The following is a 12,614-nucleotide window of genomic DNA, read 5'->3' as shown; positions in this document are numbered from 1 at the left end:
TGAGATACTGAGAAGAATGTATAGTCTGTTGATTTGGGGTGGAGAGTTCTGTAGATGTCTATTAGGTCCACTTGGTGCAGAGCTGAGTTCAAGTCCTGAGTATCCTTGTTAATTTTCTGTCTCATTGATCTAATATTGACAGTGGGGTATTAAAGTCTCCCACTATTATTGTGTGGGAGTCTAAGTCTCTTTGTAGGTCTCTAAGAACTTGCTTTATGAATCTGGGTGCTCTTGTATTGGGTACATACGTATTTAGGATGGTTAGTTCTTTTGCATCGATCCATTTACCATTATGTAATACCCTTCTTTGTCTCTTTTGATCTTTGTTGGTTTAAAGTCTGTTTTATCAGAGATTAGGATTGCAACTCCTGCCTTTTTTTTTTTTTCTTTCCATTTGCTTGGTAAATATTCCTCCATCTCTTTATTTTGAGCCTGATGTGTCTTTACAGGTGAGATGGGTCTCCTGAATAGATCACACTGATGTGTCTTGACTCTTATCCAATTTGCCAGTCTGTGTATTTTAATTGGGGCATTTAGCCCGTTTATGTTTAAGGTTAATGTGTGTGAATTTGATCCTGTCATTATGATGCTAATTGGTTGTTTTGCCCTTTAGTTGATGCAGTTTCTTCATAGTGTCGATGGTCTTTACAACTTGGTATGTTTTTGCAGTAGCTGGTACTGGTTCTTCCTTTCCATGTTTAGTGCTTCCTTCAGGAGCTCTTGTAAGGCAGGCCTGGTGGTGACAAAATCTCTCAGCATTTGCTTGTCTGTAAAGGATTTTATTTCTCCTTGACTTATGAAGCTTAGTTTGGCTGGATATGAAATTCTGGGTTAAAAGTTCTTTTCTTTTGGTGGATCACGAGGTCAGGAGTTTGAGTTCAGCCTGACCAACATGGTGAAATCCCATCTCTAATAAAAATACGAAAGTTAGCCAGCCTTGGTGGTGTGCGCCTGTAATCCCAGCTACTCAGGAGGCTGAGGCAGGAGAATTGCTTGAACCTGGGAGGCGGAGGTTGCAGTGAACTGAGATCACACCACTGCATTCCATCGTAGGTGACAGAGAGAGACTCCATCTCAAAAAAAAAAAAAAAGAATATTGGCCCCCATTCTCTTCTGGCTTGTAGGGTTTCTGCTGACTTCCCCTTGTGAGTAACCCAAGCTTTCTCTCTGGCTGCCCTTAACATTTTTTCCTTCATTTCAACCTTGGTGAATCTGACAATTATGTGTCTTGGGGTTGCTCTTCTCAAGGAGTATCGTTGTGGTGTTCTCTGTATTTTCGGAATTTGATTGTTGGCCTGTCTTGTTAGGTTGGGGAAGTTCTGGATAATATCCTGAAGAGTGTTTTTCAACTTGACTCCGTTTCTCCTGTGACTTTCAGGTACACCAATCAAACGTGGATCTGGTCTTTTCACATAGTCCCATATTTCTTGGAGGCTTTCTTCGTTCCTTTTTATTCTTTTTTCTCTAATCTTCTTGCTTTATTTCGTCAAGTTGATCTTCAGTCTCTGATATCCTTTCTTCTGCTTGATCAGTTCGGCTATTGATACTTGTGTATGCCTCACAAAGTTCTCGTGCTGTGTTTTTCAGCTCCATCAGGTCATTTATTTTCTTCTCTACACTGATTATTCTATTTAGCAATTCGTCTGACCTTTTTTCAAGGTTCTTAGCTTCCTTGCGTTTGGGTTAGAACATGCTCCTTTAGCTCAGATTAGTTTGTTATTACCTACCTTCTGAAGCCTACTTCTGTCAGTTTGTCTAACTCATTCTCCATCCAGTTTTGTTCCCCTGCTGGTGAGGAGTTGTGATTATTTGGAGGAGAAGAGACGTTGTGTTTTTTGGAATTTTCAGTCTTTTTGTGTTGGTTTCTCCCCATCTTCGTGGATTTATCTACCTTTGGTCTTTGATGTTTGTGACCTTCGGATGGGGTCTTTGAGTGGACATGCTATTCTTCTGTTGTTCGTTTTCCTTCCAACAGTCAGGCCCCTTTGCTTCTGGTCTGCTGCAGTTTACGAGAGGTCCATTCCAGACCCTGTTTGCTTGGGTGTCACCAGGAGAGGCTGCAGAACAGCAATCATTACTGCCTGTTCTTTCCTCTGGAAGCTTTGTCCCAGAGGGGCACCTGCCAGATGCCAGCAAAAGCTCTCCTGTGTGGGATGTCTTTTGGCCCCTGCTGGGAAGTGTCTCCCAGTCAGGATACATGGGGGTCAGGGACCCACTTGAGGAGGCAGTCTGACCCTTAGCAGAGCTCGAATGCTGTGTTGGAAGGTCTGCTACTCTCTTCAGAGCCATTAGGCAGGGATGGTTAAGTCTGCTGAAGCTGCACCCACAGCCATCCCTTCCCCCAGGTGCTCTGTCCCAGGGAGATTGGGGTTTTATCCATAAGTCCCTGACTGGGGCTGCTGCCTTTTTTTCAGAGATGCCCTGCCCAGAGAGGAGAAATCTGGCAGTCTGGCCTCAGTGGCCTTGCTGAGCTGCAGTGGGGTCTGCCCAGTTCAAACTTTTGGGTGACTTCGTTTACACTGTGAGGGTAAAACGCCTATTAAAGCCTCAGCAATGACAGATGCCCCTCCCCACACCAAGCTTGAGCATCCCAGGTGGATCTCAGACAGCTGCTGTGCTGGCAGTGAGAATTTCAAGGCAGTGGATCTTAGTTTGCTGGGCTCTGTGGGGGTGAGACCTGCAGAGCCAGACCACTTGACTCCCTGGCTTCAGCCCCCTTTCCCGGGAAGTGTAGGGTTCTGTCTTGCTGGCATTCCAGGTGCCCCTGTGGTATGGAAAAAACAATACAACAACAACAAAAAGAAACTCTTGCAGCTAGTTTGGTGTCTGCCCAAATGGCTGTCCAATTTTTCACTTGAAACCCAGGGCCCTGATGGGGTAGGCACCGGAGGGACTCTCTTGGTCTGTGAATTGCGACTGTTCCTCACGGCACAGTCCCTCACAGCTTCCCTTGGATAGGGGAGAAAATTTCCCAACCTCTTGCCCTTCCTGGGTGAGGTGATGCCTCACCCTGCTTCGGCTCACCCTCTTTGGGCTGCACCCACTGTCCAACCAGTCCCAGTGACATGAACCGGGTACCTCAGTTGGAAATGCAGAAATCACCCGGCTTCTGCATCGATCTTGCTGAGAGTTACAGACTGGAGCTCTTTCTATTCGGCCGTCTTGCCCGGGAACACACAGATTTTTCTATTTGAATGTTGCCCTGGGTGGTACTGTTACTCTTCTTTTCCAGTCTTTGCCACTCTACATGTAGGCAATTGCCAGTATGAAATAATCAAAAGAATAAGAATCCAGCTTAAAAGAGTATTCAAACACAAGCTGAGGATGCCCATCCAGGAAACACAGACTCCAAGGAAATAGGGTCAGTGCTTCAAAGTTGAAAAGTTAGGATCATATTTGTATAGGCAGAAAACAAAGATGTTTAGCAGAATAACATATTCCACAAAAAGTTGGCTTCTGAGTTACAGCAGTTTTATTAGTTACAGCTTGTTTGTTTTCGTTTTCCAATTTTAAAGAATATATTTAACATTCCATCTTAAAAAACATGTCTTTGTGTACGAGAAGAAAAAGGGAAGTTAATCTATAATGAAGATCAGCAGTAAAGAGGGAAGGAGTCTTCTCTGACATCCTTTAGTTTTTTGCAGCATTTAGCAAAGCAATGTAAGTTAGGGGGGAAAAAAGGCTAATCTGTAATCAGGGAAATCAAGGTTGTATCTGCCTAGGTTACAGCTGCCTGTTAATGACTGAGGTCCCAAAATCACATTCCTTTAAGTCTCAAAATAAAAGTTCCAAACTTTGGTTTTGAATTACTTGTTTTCACACAATGAAAATATGAAGAATGACAGAACATTGGCAGGGAGATGAGTTCATTGGGTGATGAGTTCATTGGGTGGTATTATTTGCTTACTGCTTGTTTTTTGCCTACACTAATAAAAGTTGTCAACATCTATGAGGATAGGGAACAGAAAAAAATGAAAAACTGTACTTTAGTCCAGTAGTTCTCAGTGAGGTCACTGGATCAGAAACTCCATCATGTAAGAACTTGTTAGAAGTGCGGATTATATGGCCCCACCCCAGACGTAGTGAATCAGAAACCTTGGGAATGAGACCAGCAGCCTATGTTTCAAGAAACCTTCAAAGTAGTTGTGATAACCTGCTTTAGCCCAGGGATCGGCAGTCTACAGCCTATGGACCTAATCTGGTCTATAACCTGCTTTTTTGTAAGTAAAATTTTATTGAAACAAAACCATACCCGTTTGTTTATTTTAGTTTATGGATGATTTTGTGCTATAGCGGCAAAGTTGAGTAGTTACAATAGAGAACATATAGCCAAAGTATTTACCATCTGGTTCTTTACAGAAAAAGTTTGCTGACTCCTGCTTTAGACCTTAGGCACTAGAGGCCCAAACTCTGAATTTGTGAGAATATATTTGCTAATTAAATTGAGGACCATAAGGAAAAAAGATGAAACTTTTCATAGTTTTTACAAATTTTAACCTGTTATTTTTCCCTTTTAGTCAAGGATGCTATCTAAATGGGCCTTTTAATTCAAATCTACTGACTATCCCGAAGCAAAGGTCATCTTCTGTATCACTCACTCACCATGTAGGTCTGAGAAGAGCTGGTAAGAAATCATTCTTTATGACTCAAATATGGGGGTTCTCAAAGTATATGATAGTGTAAACAGTTTTCATCACATATTTACAGCTAATTTTGAATACAATTTCATGTGTTGTGAGTTAACATGACTTAGCAGTTTGGGTTGGCTACTAGTTGACCATTTGCTAATTCTTTTAGTAAACAGTTTTACAATATCTACTCTGTACCAAGTACTTAGCTAAGCAGTAGGGATTCAGGGATAAAATATATAACTATTTAACTAACCTGAATGGTTGCAGACCCAGGACAAGGGAAAATCTTCAAGAAAGAGTATTTTTTTTCATAGAATAGTAATTATGGAGAAAAGAATTTTAGTATTAGAATAAAAAAAAAACTATGACTTCATCCTGGAAAAACATTATTATAGGAATTTTTTTAATTAAAAGATTATAGAATGATTAAAAACTCTTAGATGAAAGATATGTTAACAAATACAACGTAGGAATAGCAAAGCAATACTGATAAATTCTGCTTTTAAAGTACATTATGGCTGATATTACATAGATACAATTTTGTGATTGAGATATACAATTACAACATTCTTTTATACACAATACACTACAAAGCATGTGAAGAGGTCAGAAAATGTTACTGATAATCAAGAAAAGCAGGCACTAGAAAAAGATCTACATATGATATTGATGCTGTATTTTACAATCTTTAAAATAACAATGATGTTTAAAAGGAAATGGAAGGAATAATGGCTAAAATGAATGGATACTTCAAATAGAGAACTAGAACACATAGAAAAGAAATGGACAGTCTAGAATTGAGAAATGCACTTGATTAAATTAAAAGCTTATTCAATGGTTTAAAAATGGATTGGATACAACAGAATACAAAAGTAGTGAACTTGAAGACAGAGAGAGAGAAAATTTCCAAACTGAAGCGCAGAGAAGGAAAAATACATAAATAACAGAACAAACTTTAAGAGACATATGGGACATAGAATTTCTAAAATATGTGTGACTGAAGTTCCAGAAGGAAAGGAGAGAAACAAAAGGATGGAATAATTTCCCAAAACTAATAAAAGAAAGCAAATAACAAATTCATGAAGTGCAGTGAGCCCCAAGCAGGATAAATACAAGAAAATCACAGCTAGATATATGAGTCAAGCCTCTAAATTATAAAGAAAACATTTCAAAAGCAACCAAGCAAGGTTGTTTTTATTTTTCAAGGAACAACAATAATACTGACAGTGACTTGTTAACAGCAACTGTGAACTCCAAAGACAATGGAGTGGCATATTTTAAAAGGTGTCGAAAGAATAAAACTTGACAACATAGAATTCTTTATCCAATGAAGAAATACTCTTGAAAAATTAAATTGGAATAAAAATTTGTTTTAGTATCCTCTCCTGTGACAGTAACTGTGGTGATGGGTATGTTAATTAACTTGATTATGGTAATCATTGCACAGTAAAAATGTAAATCAAGTCATTATGTTGTACACCTTGAATACATGCAGTTTTTGTCAATTATACCTCAGTAAATCTGGAAAAAATCTTTTAGTAAATCAGATGAGAAGCAGAAAAACGTACATTTTTTTCAAACAAACAAAAGCTGAAAGAATTTGTAGGTGGCAGACCTGTGCTTCTAAGATTCAGTAAAGCAAGTTTCTTAGGCAGGAGGAAAATTATCCAGATTGAACCATGGAACTGCAAGAACAAACCAAAAGCACTGGTAAGGCTAAATAGGTGGGTAAGGATTAAAAAATATTGATGGGTCAAAAAGTGGGCAAAGGATATGAATAGACACTTCTCAAAAGAAGACAATTATGCAGCCAACAGACATATGAAAAAATGCTCATTATCACTGGTCATCAGAGAAATGCAAATCAAAACCACAATGAGATAACATGTCACGCCAGTTAGAATGGCGATCACTAAAAAGAATTATAAATCATGCTACTATAAAGACACATGCACATGTATATTTATTGCAGCACTGTTCACAATAGCAAAGACTTGGAACCAACCCAAATATCCATCAAGAACAGACTGGATAAAGAAAATGTGGCACATATACACCATGGAATACTATGCAGCCATAAAAAGGATGAGTTCATGTCCTTTGCAGGGACATGGATGAAGCTGGAAACCATCATTCTCAGCAAACCATCACAAGAACAGAAAACCAAACACCACACATTCTCACTCATAAGTGGGAGTTGAACAATGAGAACACATGGACACAGGGTGGGGAACATCACACACTGGGGCCAGTCCGAGGGTGGAGGCCTGGGGGAGGGATAGCGTTAGGAGAAATACCTAATGTGTGTGACAAGCTGATGTATGCAGCAAACCACCATGGCACGTGTATACCTGTGTAGCAAACCTGCACATCGTGCACATGTACCCTAGAACTTAAAGTATAATAATAATAAAAAATTGATGGGTAAACACAATAATAACTTTCTTTTAGCATTTATGAAATACGTAGAAGTCAATATATGACAACAATAGCATAAAGGGTAGTCAAGGAGTAAATGGACTTAAATTTGTCATAAGGTACTAGCAATGCTTGAAAAACAGTAAAAAGTTCTAATTTAAGATAAACTAATAATCAAAGATAAACATTGTAACATCCAGGGGGCCAATTAAAAGACCAATAGAAAAAGATATAACTAAAAAGCTTATAAGGAGATAAAATGACATGATTTAAAAAAAACTTGAATAAGAATCTGAGAAAAGAAAAGCAAAAACAGAAGCAAAAACAGAAGAAACACATAAAAAGTAAATAGCAGCATGATGGATTAAGCACACTTTATTACATTAAATATATACCTTTCGGGCAGAGGAAGGGATCTGACTAGAGTTGTCAGTATATTATCTGAAATGTCAAGTTTTCAACAAAAAATTACACTCCAATTAAAAGACAAAGATTAGGCTGGGCACTGTGACTCACACTTGTAATCCCAGCACTTTGGAAGGCTCAGGTGGGTGGATCACCTGAGGTCAGGAGTTCGAGACCAGCCTGGCCAACATGGTGAAACCCCATCTCTACAAAATACAAAACTAAAAAATACAAAAATTAGCCAGACGTGGTGGTGGGTGCCTGTAATCCCAGCTACTTGGGAGGTTGAGGCACGAGAATCGCTTGAACCTGAGAGACAGAGATTGCGGTGAGCCGAGATTGTGCCACTGCACTCGAGCCTAGGCGACAGAGTGAGACTTCGTCTCAAAAAAAAAAAAAAAAGAATCTTCTGACTGCTCATTGGTTGATGTCCAAATTATGCTGATCCCCTGACTTCCAGGAAACTATGCTTAAAAATATAATCAAAAACTTAACAGAAAAAGCTAACAGAGAACTAAGTAACTACACATTGCAGGAGAAACAGAATCTACACAATTAATTCAGGTAAGTCACTAAACAAATAATCAGAAAGAAGAAAACAAACACAAAACCAGCAACATAATAGACCTTTGATGTTGGAGGGATCTGATATAAAGCTGTTACAGTATTTTATGTAAAATGTACAATTTTTAACAAAAATATATGAAACATGCAAAGATACAAGAAATTTTTGACATATACCCAAGGAAAACGTAACCAACAGAAATTATCCCTGAAGTGGATTAGAGTTTGGAGTTAGTATAAAACAAAATTGTGACATGGTTTTAATAATTATAGAGTAAGGCTACTTTTACCTCAATATTGGATTAGTGGTTCTAGCCAGGGCAATTAGGTAAGAAGGAATAAAAGGAAAAAGTAAAACTGTGTTTGCAGATGGCATGAGTTTATATATATAAAATCCTAAGAAATTCACTAAAACCTATTATCATCAATAAATAAGTTTATCAGTGTGGCAGGATATACAAAAATCAATTTATTTCTATATGCTAACATTAAGGAATCCAAAACTCAAGTTACAAAAAGATTTCCATTTACAGTTAGCATTAAAAAATCTTTGAAATAAATTTAACAAAATAGTATAACACTTTGACAATGAAAACTATAAAATATTGTTGAAATTAAAGAAGACCTAAATATATTGGAAGACATTCCATGTTTAAGGATCAGAAAACTTAATATTGTTAAATGGCAGTATTCTTTAAATTGCACTAGATTTGATACAGTCCTTATCAAAATTTCAGCTTTGCCAGAATTGACAGTCTGATGCTAAACTTCATGTAGAAATGCAAGAGTCCCAGAATAGCCAAAACAGTTCTTTAATAAAAAAGAAGAAAAAGTATGAGGACTCCCACTTTCAAATTTTAAAACTTACTACCAGGCTACAATAATTTAGATAGTATGGTACTGGCATAGAGATATTTCTGTTCAATGAAATAGAATTCAGGTTTTAGGAATAAACCTTGACATATATGGTCAAGTGATTTTCAACAAGGATACCAAGATAATTCATTGAGGAATGAATCATATTTTCAATAAATGGTGCTGGGACAAGTGGTTATGAACATGCAAAATAATTGATTTAGAATCCTACCTCTCACCATACTGAAAAATTAACTTGAAATACATCATAGACTCAAATGTAAACATTAAAGCCATAAGAGAGAACAAGTGTCGGCAAGAGTGTGGAGAAAAGGGAAACTTTTGTACACAGGGAATGTAAATCGGTGCAGCCATTATGGAATACAGTATAGAGATTTCTCAAAAAATTAGATAGAACTGACATATGACCCAGTAATTTCTCTTCTGGGTATATACCCAAAGGAAATGAAATCAACACCTTGTAGAGATATCTGCTTTCCCATGTTCATTCACAAATAATGGAATATTATTTGGCTTTATCAAGGAAGGAGATCCTGCCATTTGTGACAACATGGATGAACCTGGAGAACATTATGCTAAGTGACATAAGTCAGACACAGAAAGAAAAATACTACTTGGGGTCTCACTTATATATGGAATCTACAAAAAAAGTCAAGATTCATAGGAAAAGAGTAAAATGGTGGTTACCAGGGGCTTGATGGGGTAGTGGAAATGGGGAAATAGAGGTCAAAGGCTACAAAGTTGTAGATATATAGGATCAAGAAGTCTAGAGGTCTAAAGTGCAGCATGAAAACTATAGTCAATAATAATACATTGTATACTGGAAATTTTGCTAAGAGAATAGATTTTTAGGTGCTCTTACCACACATACATACACAAAAGGTGTCTGTGAGATGATGGATATGTTAATTTGCTTGACTGTAGTAACCATTTCACTATGTTTGTGTATATCAAAACATCATGTTCTGTGCCTTAAATATGTACCATAAAAAGAAGCAAAAATAAAAGCACACATTATGAAAAAAGCTTCCATTATACCCTTTGTACTAGAAAATGAACTGGAAGCCAAATAAAAGAAAAAGGATTCCATGAGGAATAAAAGTTAAAACCATAAAACTTATAGAAGAAAACATCAGAGAAAATATTGTGACTTTGGGTTTCGAGTAAGGCATTCTTAAATGTGATACCAAATGCATGGTCCATAAGTGAAAAATATTGATACATCAGAATTCGTCAAAATTGAAAACATTTGTACTTTAACAGACACCATCAGGAAAGTGAAAAGACACAGGATAAGATAAAATGTTGGCAAATCATATTTGACAACAGGCTTGTATCCAGAATATGTAAATAACTCTTGACAACTCAATAAGAAAAAGAAAAAATGGCCTGATTAAAACATAGATCTCAACCTGGGCAACCTAGCAAGACCCTTTCTCTACAAGAATAATAATAATAATAATAATAAATTAGTTGGGCATAGTGGTGTGACTTGTGGTGGCACCAGCTGCTCAGGAGGCTGAGTTAGGTGGATCACTTGATCCCAGGAGGTAGAGGCTGCAGTGAGCTATGCTGATACTGCAGCACTCCAGCCTGGGTGATAGAGCCAGATCCTGTCTCAAAAAAAAGTATAAATAAAAATAAAAGAAGGGAAAGAAAATAGAAGGTCTGAATAAATGTTTCTCCAAAGAACATATACAAGTGGCCCATAACCATATGAAAAGATGCTCAGGATCATTAATATTTTGGAAAATACAAGTCAAAACCACAGGGAGCTACCATTTTACACCCACTAGGATGTCTGTAATTATAAAGACAGACAGTAACATGTTTGGGTAAAAAATATTCAGAAGTTAGAACACTATACAATACATTGCTGATGGGAAAGTAAACGATGTAGCCACTTTGGAAGACAATTTGGCAGTTTCTCAAATTTTAAACAAGTTACCATATGACCCAGAAATTCTACTCCTTGATACATATCCAAGAGAAGTGAAATCGTAGGTCCACACAAAAACTTGTACATAAATGTGTATAGCAGCATTATTCATTATAGCCAAAATTAGAAACAACCTAAATGGGTATCAATAAATGGTTAAACAAAACGTGGCTTAACCATACAGTAGAATATTTTTTGTCACAAAAATAAAATGGAGTAGCACTACGTGGCATACCGTTGAATGAACCTTGAAAACATTATGCTAAGTTAAATAAGGCAGTCACAAAAGACTACAGATTGTACAAATCTACTCATATAAAATGTCTAAAATGGACAGATATATAGATATAGAAAGTGTATTAGTGGTTACTATGATTTTAATGTTTGTGTACCTCCAAAATTCACATGTTGAAACCTAATCCTCAATGAAACAATATTAAGATCTGGAGCCTTTTGGAGATGACTAGGTCATGAGGTTGGAGCCTTTGTGAATGAGATTAGTGCCCTTATAAATGAGGCCTGCGGGAGCTAGCTATCCTGTCAGCCATGTGAGGATACAGTGAAAAAATTACCATGTGTGAGGCAGAAACTGAGCCCTCACCAGACATCAAGTCTGCTGGCACCTTGGTCTTGGTCTTCCCAGCCTCCAAAACTGTGAACAGCCAATTTCTGTTGTTTACAAATTACCCAGACTAAAGTATTTTTTATAGCAGCTTGAATGAACTAAGACAGTGGTCACCTGTGACTATGGACAAGAATAGGGAATGACTGCTAATGGGTATAGGGTTTCTTTTTGAGTTTATGGAAATATTCCAGAATTAGATAGTGGTGATAGTTGCACAACTCTGTGGATTTCTAAAATTCCCTGAATTGTACAATTTAAAATAGTAAATTTTATGGTATGTGAATGATATCTTAAAAAACTGTTTAAAAAACACATAAGCATGTTCTGTCACCACAGTGTAATTAGATTTAAAAACATCTATCAATAGATCTGCAGAAAATCCTCAAATTATAAATAACCTATGAGTTAAGAAAAAACAATGAAAATTAGAAATTATTTTGAGCTGAATAATAATGAAAATAGACCGGGCGCGGTGCAAGCCTGTAATCCCAGCACTTTGGGAGGCCAAGACGGGCGGATCACGAGGTCAGGAGATCGAGACCATCCTGGCTAACCCGGTGAAACCCCGCCTCTACTAAAAAAAAGTACAAAAAACTAGCCGGGCGAGGTGGCGGGCGCCTGTAGTCCCAGCTACTCGGGAGGCTGAGACAGGAGAATGGCGTAAACCTGGGAGGCGGAGCTTGCAGTGAGCTGAGATCCGGCCACTGCACTCCAGCCTGGGCGACAGAGCGAGACCCCGTCTCAAAAAAAAAAAAAAAAAAAAAGAAAATAGGACTTATTAAAATGTGGGAAGAAGCTAAAGCAGTGCTTTGTTGGGAAATTTATAGCAAAAAAAGAGAAAAATTAAAAATCAGTTAAGCTTACATTTTAAGAAGCTGTAGGTTTAACAGCAAAGTAAACCAAAAGAAAGAAGAAAACGTGACACTGATACGAAAAGATGACACTGATACAAAAAATGATAAAAAGTCTGAAGAGTCATATATCTTCTAACGAAATTCAACCTGTAGTTAAAAACCTTCCTACAAATAAAATTGTAGGTCCAAATGACTTTACTGGTAAATTCTTCCCAATATTTAATGTTGTTATGAAAGATTATATCCAGTGCCTTAGTTTTCTATAGCTGCTTGCTGTAAACTGAATATTCATATCCCCTCAC

At 37.5% G+C, this 12,614-nt stretch overlaps 1 protein-coding gene across 1 annotated transcript in view; it reads left to right on the top strand.

The window, feature by feature from the left end:
- PDE3B (phosphodiesterase 3B, cGMP-inhibited) overlaps positions 1-12,614 on the top strand; it is a 213,215-nt gene that overhangs the window by 147,320 nt on the left and 53,281 nt on the right. The window contains exon 5 of the mRNA XM_011999567.1: positions 4,518-4,624. Coding sequence (XP_011854957.1) covers positions 4,518-4,624 — 107 coding nt within the window. The remainder of the gene's footprint in view (positions 1-4,517; positions 4,625-12,614) is intronic.

This window comes from Mandrillus leucophaeus, unplaced genomic scaffold (genome assembly GCF_000951045.1).
Source record: "Mandrillus leucophaeus isolate KB7577 unplaced genomic scaffold, Mleu.le_1.0 Scaffold599, whole genome shotgun sequence".
NCBI classification, from domain to species: Eukaryota; Metazoa; Chordata; class Mammalia; order Primates; family Cercopithecidae; genus Mandrillus; species Mandrillus leucophaeus.
Note: the sequence above shows the minus strand (reverse complement) of the source record. Positions and strands in the feature narration are given on the sequence as shown.